The 13,733-nt window shown below is 35.5% G+C and overlaps 1 protein-coding gene across 3 annotated transcripts in view; it reads left to right on the top strand.

Annotated features, from left to right (window-relative positions):
* NAA15 (N-alpha-acetyltransferase 15, NatA auxiliary subunit) overlaps positions 1-13,733 on the top strand; it is a 64,667-nt gene that overhangs the window by 13,229 nt on the left and 37,705 nt on the right. For all 3 annotated transcript variants that reach the window (XM_054563059.1, XM_054563050.1, XM_054563041.1), the window contains exons 2-3: positions 9,290-9,374; positions 12,510-12,614. In XM_054563059.1, the coding sequence (XP_054419034.1) occupies positions 9,290-9,374; positions 12,510-12,614 (190 nt within the window). The remainder of the gene's footprint in view (positions 1-9,289; positions 9,375-12,509; positions 12,615-13,733) is intronic.

Raw genomic sequence — 13,733 nt, 5'->3', positions numbered from 1 at the left:
ATCTGTAATTTTAATTTCTGGGCCCAAAACTTAGAGAGATATGTAGATCAGTGACTCTCATGCTGATACACAACAAACATTAGTGTAAAATTACCACAGATCTATCTTGTCTATTTTTTAAAATATTTATTTGTTTATTTTAGTGAGAGGGTAAGAAAGGAAGAGAAACACCCATCTGTTGCCTGTCTTATGCACCTGACTGGGACCCAACCCACAACCCAGATGTGTGCCCTGAGGGGCTCAAACTGGCGACCGCCTTGCAGGACGATGCCCAGCCACCTGAGCCACACTGGTCGGGGCTCCTGTCTATTTTATTCTAAGATTGTTTGCTTGTTACTTGAAAAATATTGTAATGCCTTCTGTTTTTTGAAATACTAATTACAGATTTTTAAAAAATGGTTTATTTAGAAAAATAATTTAACAACTCCATTTAAATTATCCAGTTTGTTTTTGAAATTGTACTAGTTTTAAAAAATATTGCAGTATGGGAACCATATTGGTTCAACCTCACAGGGTGGCCTTGAGTGTGAGAGTATTTAAAACTTGAATGTAAGAACAGCCAAAAGAACAATTTGCTTTAGCTTGAATAAGAGAAAAACTGAACTCTTACAGAGCTAGAATCAACCAAGAAAAGTTTTATGGAGGTAGAGTTTGGCTCAGTGTATTGTATCTAAGAACATTTTAGTAAAGAATGAGCTAGACCCGTACATGGGCTCTGTGACTGCTTGCCCCAGACGATGTTTCAAGTCTCTTTTGACTAAGAAGAAAATCTGTAAAATAGCCTTCATTTCTTAAGCCTTATCTCAGTGGATCTTATTTTGTCTTTTATTATAGAGGACAAGCTTATTTAAAAACAAACAAAAAACCAAAAAAACTAAAAAGAGGAAATTCATTCTAAAGATTTGTTTTCATGGTTGTAGTTTGCCAGAAGTTGTATGATATGAAAAGGGCAACATTGTCTGCAAATGGGTGCTCTTACTAAAAGATTTTTAGGAAAAAAAGAATAAAGGTAGTTTTTCAGAGATTCTGTGCTTTAGAAAAAAAATTTAAAAATTGTAGATATGATTTACCTATAGTAAAATGCACAGGTCTTGCACATACTCTTGAAATGGTTGTCTTGAGTGTACTGTTCTGTTAGTTTTGACAGCTGCATACATCCGTGCAGTGTATGCCCCTTTTAAGATGCAGAACGTTCCCATCATCTCCAGATAGACCCATTGTTCCCCTTGATGGTGTATTTTATTTTAGTGATTCATTTTTGAGATTTTATTTATTTTTAGAGAGAGAAGGAGAAAAAGAGAGAAACATCATTGTGTGGTTGCCTCTTGCGTGCCCTCTACTGGCAACCCGGCCTGCTACCCAGGCACGTGCCCTGACTGGCAATTGAACTGGTGACCCTTTGGTTTGCAGATCAGCACTCAATCCATGGAGCCACACCAGCCAGGACCCCTTGATGGTGTATTTTAGTTTAGTTTCTGATTTCTCTAAAATCAGACAAGCTGGACTGGGCTTGACTGACTTTTAAAGCCAAGTTTGCTTTTGTCATTTACCTTGATTTGAGTTTGCATTCCTTTAATTAATTTCAAAGAACGAAATTTTTTTTGCATTAGCTGAAGGAAGACAACAGAAAGGTATAGTTAATACTGATGAAAATCATGTAATCCTAATGCCAAACCTAAATTGTGTGTATTTTTTAAAAATTTTTGGTGTCACTAATATCAGTGTAAATTGCCTGGTTTGCCATGTCACAGTTTACATTTCTAGGGAACTGGGTTTGTTTTGTTTTTGTTTTCTTTTCCTGTAATAAGGATTTGAACAAAGATAATGAATTTTCTTTCAGTAGATCATGTTAAGGTAGGGGTTTTTTTGGCTTTTTACAACTTGTTCAACTGTTCTATAAATATAAGCAGCCAATTGTTTTATGACTAAAGTTTCTTAACACTGCACAGGTCCTTAAGTCTGTTCATTTTTTAAAAATCTTTTCTCTCTCTGTTCTTCAGAATGGATTAATTTTGTTGATCCATTTTTCAATACACTGATTCTTTCCTGTTAATCTCCATTCTGGTATTGAGTGCGTATAATGAAGCCCCTTCCCCCCTCAAAAAGAAAAGTGTTCACTAATTGCTTCCTCCAGCATTTTTGTAATAGCTAAAGTCTTAAACATCTCTCTCATCTCTACATTGGTGCCTGTTGATTGTCTTTTCCCATGCATGTTGAGATTTTCTTGTTTTTTATGTGCCACATAATTTTGGATTTTATTCTGGGCATTTTGAGTATTAGTTTATCACATTCTGGGTCTTGTTTAAGTTCTGTACAGGAAGAGTGTTCATTTTGTTTCAGCAAATCTGCTTGGGTTCAAGCTGCAAGTCCCAGCTCTGTGGGCTCTGGTTCTGGTATCATTTCAGTTTTCCAAGTCTATTTGGATCTGTCCTGCTTATGTGCCACTCGGCAAGTAGCTCTTCTGGGGAGAGCTGACAATGTATCTGTTAGTTCAGTGTGCAGAGTCTGCTATTGTGAATAGGATCCGATCTATGAATATGCAGTTCAGAGGGTGACCCCTGGAGCTCATGAACAACTTTGTGGGGTTGCCTTCCCCAGTTCTTTCTTTTCTGTGATCTTCTGATCACTTTCTGCTTCCCTGGGTTTTCCCATCCTTTGACTGGAAAGCTGAGGCTCTAGTTTTTTCACTGTTGTGTACACTTTTGTGACTATGCCTGTGTTTGGCTAAAGGTTTATCAATTTTATTGACCTTTCCAAAAAACCAGCTTCTGGTTTCACTGATTTCTATTTTTCTCTTTCTATTTCGTTGATTCTGCTTTTACTTTTTTAATTTCCTTTTGCTTACTTTAATTTGCTCTTATTTTTCTAATTCCTTTTTAAAGTTTTTATTGATTTCAGAGACAATAACAGAGGAGGAGGGAGAGAGACATCAATTTTTTCCACATGTTTATGTGTTCATTGATTGATTCTCATGTGCCCCCTGACCTGGATTGAACCTGCAACTTTCGCATATTGGGATGATGCTCTAAACAACAGAGCTATCCAATCAGGGCTCTGATTTATTAAGGTGGAAGCTGAGATGATAATTGGAGATGCCTTTTTTTTTTTTTTTTTTTAAGGACTTTATGTATTTAATTTTAGAGAGAGGCAAAGGGAGGGAGAAAGAGAAGGAAAAAAGAGAAACATCAATGTGCGAGAGATACATTGGTTGCCTCTTGGGCATCCCAAACTGGGGACTTGGCCTGCAACCCAGACATGTGCCCTGCCTGGGAATGGAACCAGTGACCTTTTGGTTCGCAGCCTGGCATTCAGTCTACTGAGTCACACCAGCCAGGGCAGAGACCTTTTTATAGTAGAGGATATTTTTTTGGACTACTTTTCCGGTTCTTTCTTTTGCCATTACTTTTCAGCAAATGGATTGTAATGTGCTTCTGGTATTCTTTCTTTCTTTTTTCCTCCATATCCTTTTAGTTTATTCTGCTGGTTTGTTGAGATTCTTGGATCTGTGGGTTTAGAGTTTTCATCACATTGGCATTTTTTGTATTTTTTCCCCACTTTGGTCTTTCTGTCCCCTCCTGATACCATTAGACCACTTGCTACTGTTCCACAAGTACTGTTCCATTTAATTTCTGTGTCTCTCCTCCCCCTATATATGTGAATTTTATTCTTTCAGCTTCTGGGTTATTTCTGTTTTATATTTTCAAGTTCACCGCAGCCACATTAAGTTCTCTGCTTCTCTGCAGTAGTTTATTTTCACTGCTCTGACTTTAAAATCACTGTAGTGTCTAATCTTTTAAGCCTATATGTTTAACTTCTCATTTTTGGTATCATACTTTTCATTTTAAAAATAGTTTTAATTTCTTTATTGAGATTTCCTATTCTTTTGTGTCCATGCTTTCCTTTGAATTTATTAATATTACATAATATTTTAAAGTCTTTGTTACTACATAATTATTTCTGAGTCTGTTTCTGTTGAGATATATATTTTTTGGTATAGGTCATGGGTCAAAATTTTGTTTCTTTGCATTTTTAGTAGTTTTTCCAAAGTATTGGATATTGTGGAGTCTCTGGCTTCTGTTGTCTAACAGAGTTTTGTTTTAGCAGTTAATTTGCTTGTGCATTAGCTTGTTCCTTTCAGAACAAGTGGGTCTAGATTAGCCTTATTCCTAAGGTATGGCATTTCTGAATGTCTACTGAATCCTGGAGTGTTTAATGAAGTCTCTAACTAGATATTAGGAACTCAGCTGTCTCTCAGGCTTCTATGAGCACCAGTAGTTTCTCAGTTCATGCTACTTGGTACTTGATCTTTGCCCACCTTCAGTAGAATCTTGTAGTGTATCTGCTCAGCTTAATATTTTACCAAAGATTCCTGTGCAGATTTCTGAAGCTTCATCTGTGTACAGCTCTCTCTGTTACTTGCCCCATGAATTCCAGCTGTTTGAGTATTTTCTAACTCAGATACCTGCTTAGTGAGACTGCCATGTTCTACATGGGTTCTCCCTCACTATTCTATAGTCTGGAAAATGCCTCCAGGATTTTCTTGGGATTTACCTTGCTTCCTTTCTGAGATTACAGTCCTATGTTGGCTCTCATCCAACAATTGAAAATACATGTTTTATTACTAGTTTCATGCTTGGCAGAAGAATGATCAGCTGTCTATTATTCCTATGCATTTGGAAGCAGGAATCTCAGTGTACGGTGCCAGTATTTAGAACATGGGATTTTTTTAAACTCTTAAAACAATTTATTCGGTTCTGGTTATATTGTTTTGCTTTACTGTGTCTATAGCGCAGTGTGAAAATTTAATCACTAATAAATAGTCTACTGTGTTCCAATGTTTTCGATATTTAATCTCGAATTAACAGATACGCATGTTATAGGCAAAAGGACAAATAGAGTACTGCGTCATTCATTACATACCAAGAGAAACCCTTATTCACAATTCTGAAATGTCAAGAACTTCTCCCAGTACAAGTTTAAGAGAAGGGATTGTAGAATTGTATTTTTATTTAATTGGATGATTCTACTGTGGAGAACATGTCTGTTCACCATGTCGTTTTACAAAACCTGTTTGAAATGAATTCAGTATGAAACCTTTGCTCAAAGTCTACTTTGTGTAATATTTTGCATCTTTCCATAAATAAAAGTAAGTTACCTAAAAACTTACTTTAAGCCAATGGGTTTGGTTAAGAATTAAGAATCTTGTCATGATACCTTCTTCCCATATAGTTCTATAGCATGAGCTTGGCGATAGTGGTTACATAGGATTTTTTTTAAAAACAAGCAGAGAAACCTATTTTTAAATTGTGCACATCTACATCTTTTTGAATGGTCATAAAAGAACTTATGATTTTATCTTCTGTCATATTTTAAGACTGCTTTTGGCCTTGACTAGGTGTGCCAAGGTTGCAGGTTCAGTCTCCTGTCAGGGCACGTGTAAAGAAGAAACCAGTGAGTGCATAAATAAGTGGGACAACAAACTGATGTTTCTCTCCATCTCTCCCTCTCCCCCCTCTTCACCCTCCCCCCTTTGTCAAATCAATCAGTAAAATTTAAAAAAAATATTGCTTTTATAAGATTCCATTTTACTTGGACAAAAACCAGTGTTAAAGCTAAAATTATACATAGATCTAACCATGCAAAGGGGTTTTTTTGGTTTTATGTAGTTGCAGTTGTTTATTTTTGCTTTTGTTGCTTTGTTGCTTTTTGTCCGAGGAGACACATCCCCACCCCCAAATACTGCTAAGACTGCCGTTAATGAATTTACTCCTAGGAGTTTTCTTCTAGGAGTTTTATGGTTTCCAGTCTTAATTTATAAGTATTTTTTTATGAAGAAGTTTAATATTTTATTGTAAACTTTATTGTTTTTCTGCAAAAATCAGGAAAGTCTGTGTTAGAGCTGAATTACGCATAGATCTGATAGATCTGGCCTTATACGTTTGGGGGAAAACCTTGTTGAAAGATATATGGTACTCTGTCGTTTCTTGTTATTTTTCTTGTTAACCCTGTTTGCTGCTAGCATTTATCCTTGGGCAAGAGGAGGCATTTTGAGGAAATTTTATGGTATAAACTAAGTTGAATATTTGTTGTTACTTTTTCCATTAATTTATCAGGCCATGAGCGATCTATCATAGTAGTGTTTTTAGGACAAAAAGAGATCGAAACATCTATTTCCTTAAACATACACTAATTCTTGATGGGGGAGAGTGAATTCTTAGCAAGTATTTGGAGAGGTATGCCATGCTGAATTATTTTTACAGGTTACGGTGACAGGATAATTGGGTTAATGGCATTGAGTATAATTTCAATATGGAAGACTGCCAAGTTTCATTAATTGGGAACATAATCATTAGGAACTGAAGCTTAATTACTGTTCTGAAGTGTGATGAAATAAAAAGCCAAGTGCTATAGTATTATTATCTCATTCCAAGAAAGTGGAGTATGGTTTTTAATTTTGTTTAGAAGGTTTTATTTATTTTTAGAGAGAGAGAAAGGGAGGGAGAAAGGGGAAACGAAACATAGATGTATGAGAGATACATCCATCGGTTGCATCTTGCATACCCCCCACTGGGGACCCTGTTCACAACCCAGGCATGTGACCTGACTGGGAATTGAACTGGCAACCTTTTGGTTTGCAGGCTGGTGCTCAGTTTACTGAGCCACACCAGCCAGGGCAGGTTTTTAAACCTGGTTTATTGAGCTATAATTTTTATACCATAAATTTGCTTCTGTGAAAAAGCTGGACTAATTGGTTAATCAGTTTCCCCTTCTACCAGAAGTATGAAAGTTCCAGTTGCTTCAGAACTTCATTAGATAACTGTCTGATTTATTTTATTAAATTAAATTTAATGGTATGGCATTGTGGTTTTGATGTACAGTAGTTAATTACCCTTTATGTGTTTATAGGCCTTTAAGATAATCTCTTTTGGGTGTGTTTTTTGTCTTATTGTTACTGACTTTTAGGACTTATTAATATGTTCTGGATATAAGATCTCTGTCAGACATACTTACTACATATGTCTTCTTTGGCTTGCCTTTTTAAAAACACTGTCTTGAATTTTAAATTTTCAGAAAGCTAATTGAGGGTTTTAAGAACAATGCACTTAAACTGTTATTTGTATGTGCATAGTTCTTGGAACACAGTGACCAGTCGAGAGTCCCTTTTAAGTAGCCAAGTCTTTACAGCATAGCTTCCTTTAATGCCTTCTACTGTTGTTATTAGAACTATATAAGAAAACATTATTTTTAGGCTTTCTGCTAAGTAAATAGAAACACTAAGTTTAGTTGCTAGCCTTGTGTTTCTTTGGTTATATTTGGTTAATGATAGATCCCAAGTTACTCCTTCTGCTGTCCCTGCCCTCTTAAACCCCAGGTCATTAAGCTTGCTGAGTGCTTAGGTGACTGCTGGCGGGGCAATTGCAGAGAAGCTGGGACTGGAGGCACGGGATGGAAGTGCACGGGAGAGAAAGCACCAAGGATAGTTAGGGTTTTTTCATCATCATTTGGTTGGATGAGTTGAGGGGAGGGTATCTACTGAGATGGTAGAGACTTGATGAAGACTAGATTCTGGGGGAAAATCAATTGTGTTCTGGATATATTAGGTTTGAGATGTGAAAGAACAAAAAAGATGATGAGTATGTAGTTGGTATAGAACAACTCTATAGTTGGCTGTAGCATTGAGATTAAAGCAATTGATTTCTTGATGTTAAATGTATAAAGTTACACATTTTTCAGATTTTGAATATAGTATTTCAAAAGTTGTGACTAAATTTGTTTACATTTATCACAATGAGTTCTGGCATAGATTACCATTATCTTTCAGTTACAGGGTTGTTTTTTTTTTCCTGTAACAAGTAAAATAATTTAAAAAAGAATTAGGTTGATACCTAATGGTCAAATAGCACTGAAAGGTTTATTATGAATATAAAAGTCATTACCCCCTCTGCTACCCATGCCTTCTCACTCCAGAGTCAAGTACCCTCAGTCCTTTTAGCCATTTTTCCTGAAACTTGCTTTCTTGTTGTTTAATAACATATCACTGTATCTTGATGAACATTTGTTCACTTCTGATTATGGAAAATGAGGACTTAGAACTTCATCATTACCACATTTGCCCACTTTCCTTTTCCTCGTTATCCCATTATAGTTATATCACAGTATTTTGGTAAATTAGTACTTAATATTTACATTTTAAATTAGGTATGTATTGCTTACTGTTAAGCTAAATATTACACTAAGACCACACTTTTCTTTCTTATATACGCCTTCATTTTTCCTGAAGGCAATACATGTCTTGTTTATGCAGTTGCTTGGTTTTCTGTAGACCTGTTGCTCTCCTCCCACTCCAAAAGTGCCTGTATTGCTGTTAGGGACTTGTAATAATATTTTTCATATTATGAAGTATGTCAGTTCCATTTTTACTCTTGCTGCAAACTTATTCCATGATGGCCTATGGATTCCTGTTTCGTTTTGGAGTGCTTGTTCACTAGTTCTTCTGTTCTGCATTAGATTCTTTATTAAGTAAGTTTCATGTTGTCTTGTTAAATTTGTTTTGATTCTTTTTAAAAGCTTCCTAAGGGAGAGTGCGTAGAAATAAAATTTTAACTTTCTGAGAAGCCTTAAAATGTCACTTTACTCATACACTTGATTGATAATTTGGCTGCGTATGGAATTCTAGGTTGAAACTTAAGTTCATGCTGAATTTTGAAGGCTGTGTATAGTTGTTTTCTGGCTTTTAGCAATATTCTGTTATTACTTCAAAATAAAAGTTCAGTGCCATTATGATTACAGATCTTTTGTATGTTTTTCCCCCCTTTGGAAGTTTTTAATAAACTTTTTTGGCTTTAAAATTTCAGTATGATATCCCATGGGGTGGGTCTTTTATTCCCCCTTCATTATTTTGCATGCACTAGTTTGTACTTTTGCAGCTTGAGAGACTTCTTTCCTTCAGTTAAAAACAAAATGTTGTTTTGAAATATAATACACTTTTCCTTTTTTTCATTTTCACTTTATATAACACTTGTACCTTTTGGAGTGAGTTAATGATTTTCTTACTTTTTCTAATCTGTATTCTGTCCCTTTGTTCTGCTTTTAACTTTCTGTATTTGAATCTTTTTTTTTTTTTTTTTTTTTTTTTTTTTGGCGTTTTAGTGGGATTTAGGAGACTATGGAAATAACATTTGGTCATTCTGTTGTATTAAACAGAACCAAAAATTTAGCATTGAATTTAAACTTTTGCGTTTCTTGCTAAACTAAAAAAAAATTTTTTTTTTTTTTTTTGCTTTGGCAGAGATGTTATGAACATAAACAGTATAGAAATGGATTGAAATTCTGTAAACAAATACTCTCTAATCCCAAATTTGCAGAGCACGGAGGTAAGTGTAAATATAAATACCATATACTTACTTGCAAGTGTAAGTAGATAAGTCTTTGTGTACTGAACTGGCTTTACTTCTTGGCTTTCACTCCCAGATGCCTTACTTGTTTTCCAGAGAGAATGGACCTTATCTTTGACTCCTGTATTTTGAATTTAGTGTCAAGAAGATTATAATACATCTCGAGTTGTAGTTTATTATTATTTTGAAAATAAGCATGATAGGAAAGTCAGAAGAAGCTAGTAGGACAAATTATGCTTACTAAAGTTTAATAAGTACATTTATTTAAGATGTAAGAAAAATTTGCTTTAGAATTTTGGTTGAGCTGGAGAATTTTATTTCTTATAATAACATATTCAGAAAGTGTCCATTTCGTTCTCTGCTGATGAACCAGGATTTTTCTATTTAACATTGTTATCTTAATTAGTTTTTCAAGACAGTCATATTTAATGTATGGTTTGTATATTGTAATGTTTTGAAATTTTTTTTACTTTTTAGTTTTTGCCTCTGCAAGAGTAGAAGATTGGACGGTGAGATATTTATAGAATAAGGAGAGACTATTTAGCTAAACTTGAGACGAGGCAGAGGAAAAATAAGCTTGTATAGTCTGATTTGTACAGTTAGGAAACATGGGTCTTTGGTAATTAACTTGATAATGTTCTCTCAGTATTTTTTTTAAATTTATTTTTAGAGAGGGAGGAAGTGAAGGAGACAGGGAGAGAAACATCGATACGAGAGAGAAATGTCACATCGATCAGTTGTGTCTCACCCACCCCCAGTTGGGGACCTGGCCCACAACTGAGGCATATGCTGTGACTGGGAATTGAGCTGTCCACATTTTGGGTTGCAGTACGATACCCAACTCACTGAGCCATGCCAGTCAGGGCTGTTCTCTTAGTATTGAAGAGGGAGAGAGTAATAGCGCTCTATCAGCTATCTTTACTCTTAATATATTTTCTCTAAAATAATAATAATACTGTTTATTAACATTGTTAAAAAGTATTTTTGCTGGCCAGCTGTATATTAGGTTTTTATATTCATTTCTAAGGTATGCATACTGCTCATGTAACTTTGATAGAGTTTCAGTACATCAGAATACCAGATGTCACTTTTCTAAAATGCAGTTTCTCCTCATATTTTAACATCTGAAATGAGGTTGCATGTGAAGTATCATAATTTAATTGAAAAAATGTTTTTTAAAGATTTCATTTTAGAGAAAGGGAAAGGGAGGGAGAAAGAGAGGGAGAGAAACATCAATGCGGGAGACAAACTTCTACAAATTGCCTCTCATACCCCAAGACCCCAGCTGGGGACCTGGCCCAAAACCCAGACATGTGCTCTGACCCGGAATCGAACTGGAGACCTTTAGGTTTGCAAGATGGTGCCCAACCAACTGAGCCACACCATTCTGGGCTGAAACGGTTCCCCGCCCACCCTCCCAAAAGATTTTATTTATTTATTTTTAGAGAGGGGGAGGGAGGGAGAAAGAGAGGAAGAGAAACATGAATGTGTGGTTGCTTCTCTACCTGGCCTGCAACGCAGGTATGTGCTGTGGCTGGGAGTTGAACCGGCGACCCTTTGGTTCACAGGCTGGCATTCAATCCACTAAGCCACACCAGCCAGGGCTGAAAACAATTTTTAATAGTACATAAAATGACGGTTTGTCTTAAACTTAATTGCAACCCCAGGGTGCCATTAATTAAGAAACTTTAAAATGAATGGTAAAACTTGTAGGAGTAGATTTTACTTGTTTGACACTAAGGGGTTACTTTCTGCGGTACTTTGCTAATTTGGCTATTTGCCAGATATATTTGTTTGCTTTTAATTTTTATTCGTGATTTATAACAATTCGTACATGAGTTTGCCTTTTTTTCTTCCATTTCTTTATCTGTATTTTCCTCTAAATGTTGAATCTTCTTCAGTATAATACCTTTATTCCTATTCTTTTATTCTGAAGTAATTTTCCTATAAATTCTAAATTTTTGTTCTAAAAGTTAGGCAACTACATTATAATGAGTATTTTTTTTTGTACTTCATAATATGTATTATGAAATTAGAAATATTTTTTTCCTTTTCTGAAAACTTAATATTGCCCTCAATACTCACACTCTCTCTTTCTCCCTCTCACTCTTTTTTAAATCCTTACCCAAGGATATGTCTTCTGATTTTAGACAGAGGACGGGGGTTGAGGGGGAAGGGAGAGACAGCGATGTAAGAGAGAAACATCTGTCAGTTGTCTCCAATATGCACCCTGACTGGGGATCGAACCTGTGACATTTTGGTGTATGGTCTGACGTTCCATCCAACTGAGCCACCTGTCCAGAGCCTTGATTTTCTGTTTTAATCTGTTGACTGTGAGTGACAGGAGTCTGATGTCTTCTTTTAATTGTATATTTAATAGTATCCTAAATAATCATTGTAAAATAATGAAATTTATGCAAATCAGAAATACATATGTATATAATTTATGTGTATGTTTTAATCATTGAACAGTGACATTAATCTTTATGCAATTTGGGATCAAAGAAGTAAAGCCTGTTTCAAGATAAAGTTTTTCATACTTTAAAGGAATAATTATAGCTCTTGCTGATTGGGCTCAGTGGATTGAGCACTGGCCTACGAATCAAAGGGTCACCGGTTCAATTCCCAGTCAGGGCATATGCCTGGGTTGCAGGCCAAACCCCAGTTTGTATAAGCAGCAACTGATAGATGTATCTCTTACACATCAATGTTTCTCCCCCTCTCCTTCCTTCCTTCCTTCCCCTCACTCTAAAAATAAATAAATAAAACTTCTTTTTAAAGGTGTAATTATAAAATGTCATTTAATGGAATTCTCCTGAAGAACAGTAATAGAGCTATTGTATCTTGTTTACCTATGAAGCAACAGATATTAGTGCCTTTTTTTGCCATTTATCTAAAAAAAGTCTAGGGAGGCCTAGAGTAGAAAATGTTTTACCTTCGTTTGTCGATTTTTAAAATATTTTAATTCTCTGCACACCTGGAAATTTTCCCAGTAATCTTCAGTTCTTAGAGTAATGCAACATTTGTTTTTGAGATTATGGTTACCTTTTTTGCTGTTTATTATTTTTAATATTTAATCCCCCCCCCACCTTTTCTTATTTTTCTTTTAAATAGAAACCCTGGCTATGAAAGGATTAACATTGAACTGTTTGGGTAAAAAGGAAGAAGCTTATGAATTGGTTCGTAGAGGTTTGAGAAATGACTTGAAGAGTCATGTGTGTATCCTTTTTGAAATATATGTTAAGAGTTGGATTGGAGTGTCTTGACCTAAGTCAGTAGTTTGGGAGTCAGAAGTTTTATATTCCTCTTACCATGTAACTCCAGAGATGGTTCTTAAATTGAATAACAACTGTCTTCATTCAGGAAGTGCTTTTATATGTGGACCGTGTTATAACATATAATTTACAGATAAATGGGCTTGCCTTTTAAAATATCTATGAAAGCTCTTCCCATGCTTCAGAAAAAGGCACCCTGCAGACTTCATCATGATCATAACGTTATAGAAGGGAATACACTAAGAAATATTAGAAACAATAGAAACAATGTAGTAGACTGATAAAGAGCACAGGTTTGGGAATATGCTTCATTTAGCTTTGAATCCCAGCTCACCTTTCTAACTGTGATTTTAGGCTTAGTTTCCTCATGTGTAAAATGAGGGTAATCAGAACCACCTCGTTGTGGTGTTGTAAAGATTTAATGATGCTTAACAAAGTCCTTGATATTGCTAATTACTATAGTAGATAAATTTTGTGAAGGGAAGTATGAGGATAGGAGCAAATACAATGTCGGAGGGAAGGTAGAGGAAAAAATTGTGGATTGCCATTTATTAAATAGTTTTCAAACAAATATTTTCTTGCCTGTTTTGTGCGCAAACACAGTTTTAAGTGCTGAAACACTTCGCAGATTTTTAAGTGTTTACCAGACCCCTGGCATAGTACGGACTAAGAAACAATGGGGATTTTGCTCTTGAGGACCTTAGTCTAAAGGAGGAGGAAGATACTTATTAGAAGCATATACAGAGTGTTTCTAATATTACATAAAAATGTTACAGCCTGTTAAAAAGTACTGCTATTCCAATAAAGCAAAAGTGAGTGTGTTGGGAGTAACCAGAGACTAAAAAGGTAAGCTGAGTATTACTCTTTTCATCATTTTAATAGTTGTGTAGTGATCTATGTGTTATTTGCCATGATTTATATAATTGGGTACTCCTGATGGACGTAAGACTCCTTGAGGGTAGATTTTTAGGTATGAAGATCAGAGGCAGTTAAAAGGTGTTACAATGCTCAAGAGGTGGTTGAAGTGCGGAAGAATGGGAAGGTGGATAGGTAACAGGGGCGA

The sequence above is a fragment of the Pteronotus mesoamericanus genome, unplaced genomic scaffold (assembly GCF_021234165.1).
Source record: "Pteronotus mesoamericanus isolate MK-2021 breed Mesoamerican mustached bat unplaced genomic scaffold, CSHL_Meso_final contig_163, whole genome shotgun sequence".
Classification (NCBI taxonomy): domain Eukaryota; kingdom Metazoa; phylum Chordata; class Mammalia; order Chiroptera; family Mormoopidae; genus Pteronotus; species Pteronotus mesoamericanus.
This window is presented reverse-complemented; position numbering and strand designations above follow the sequence as displayed.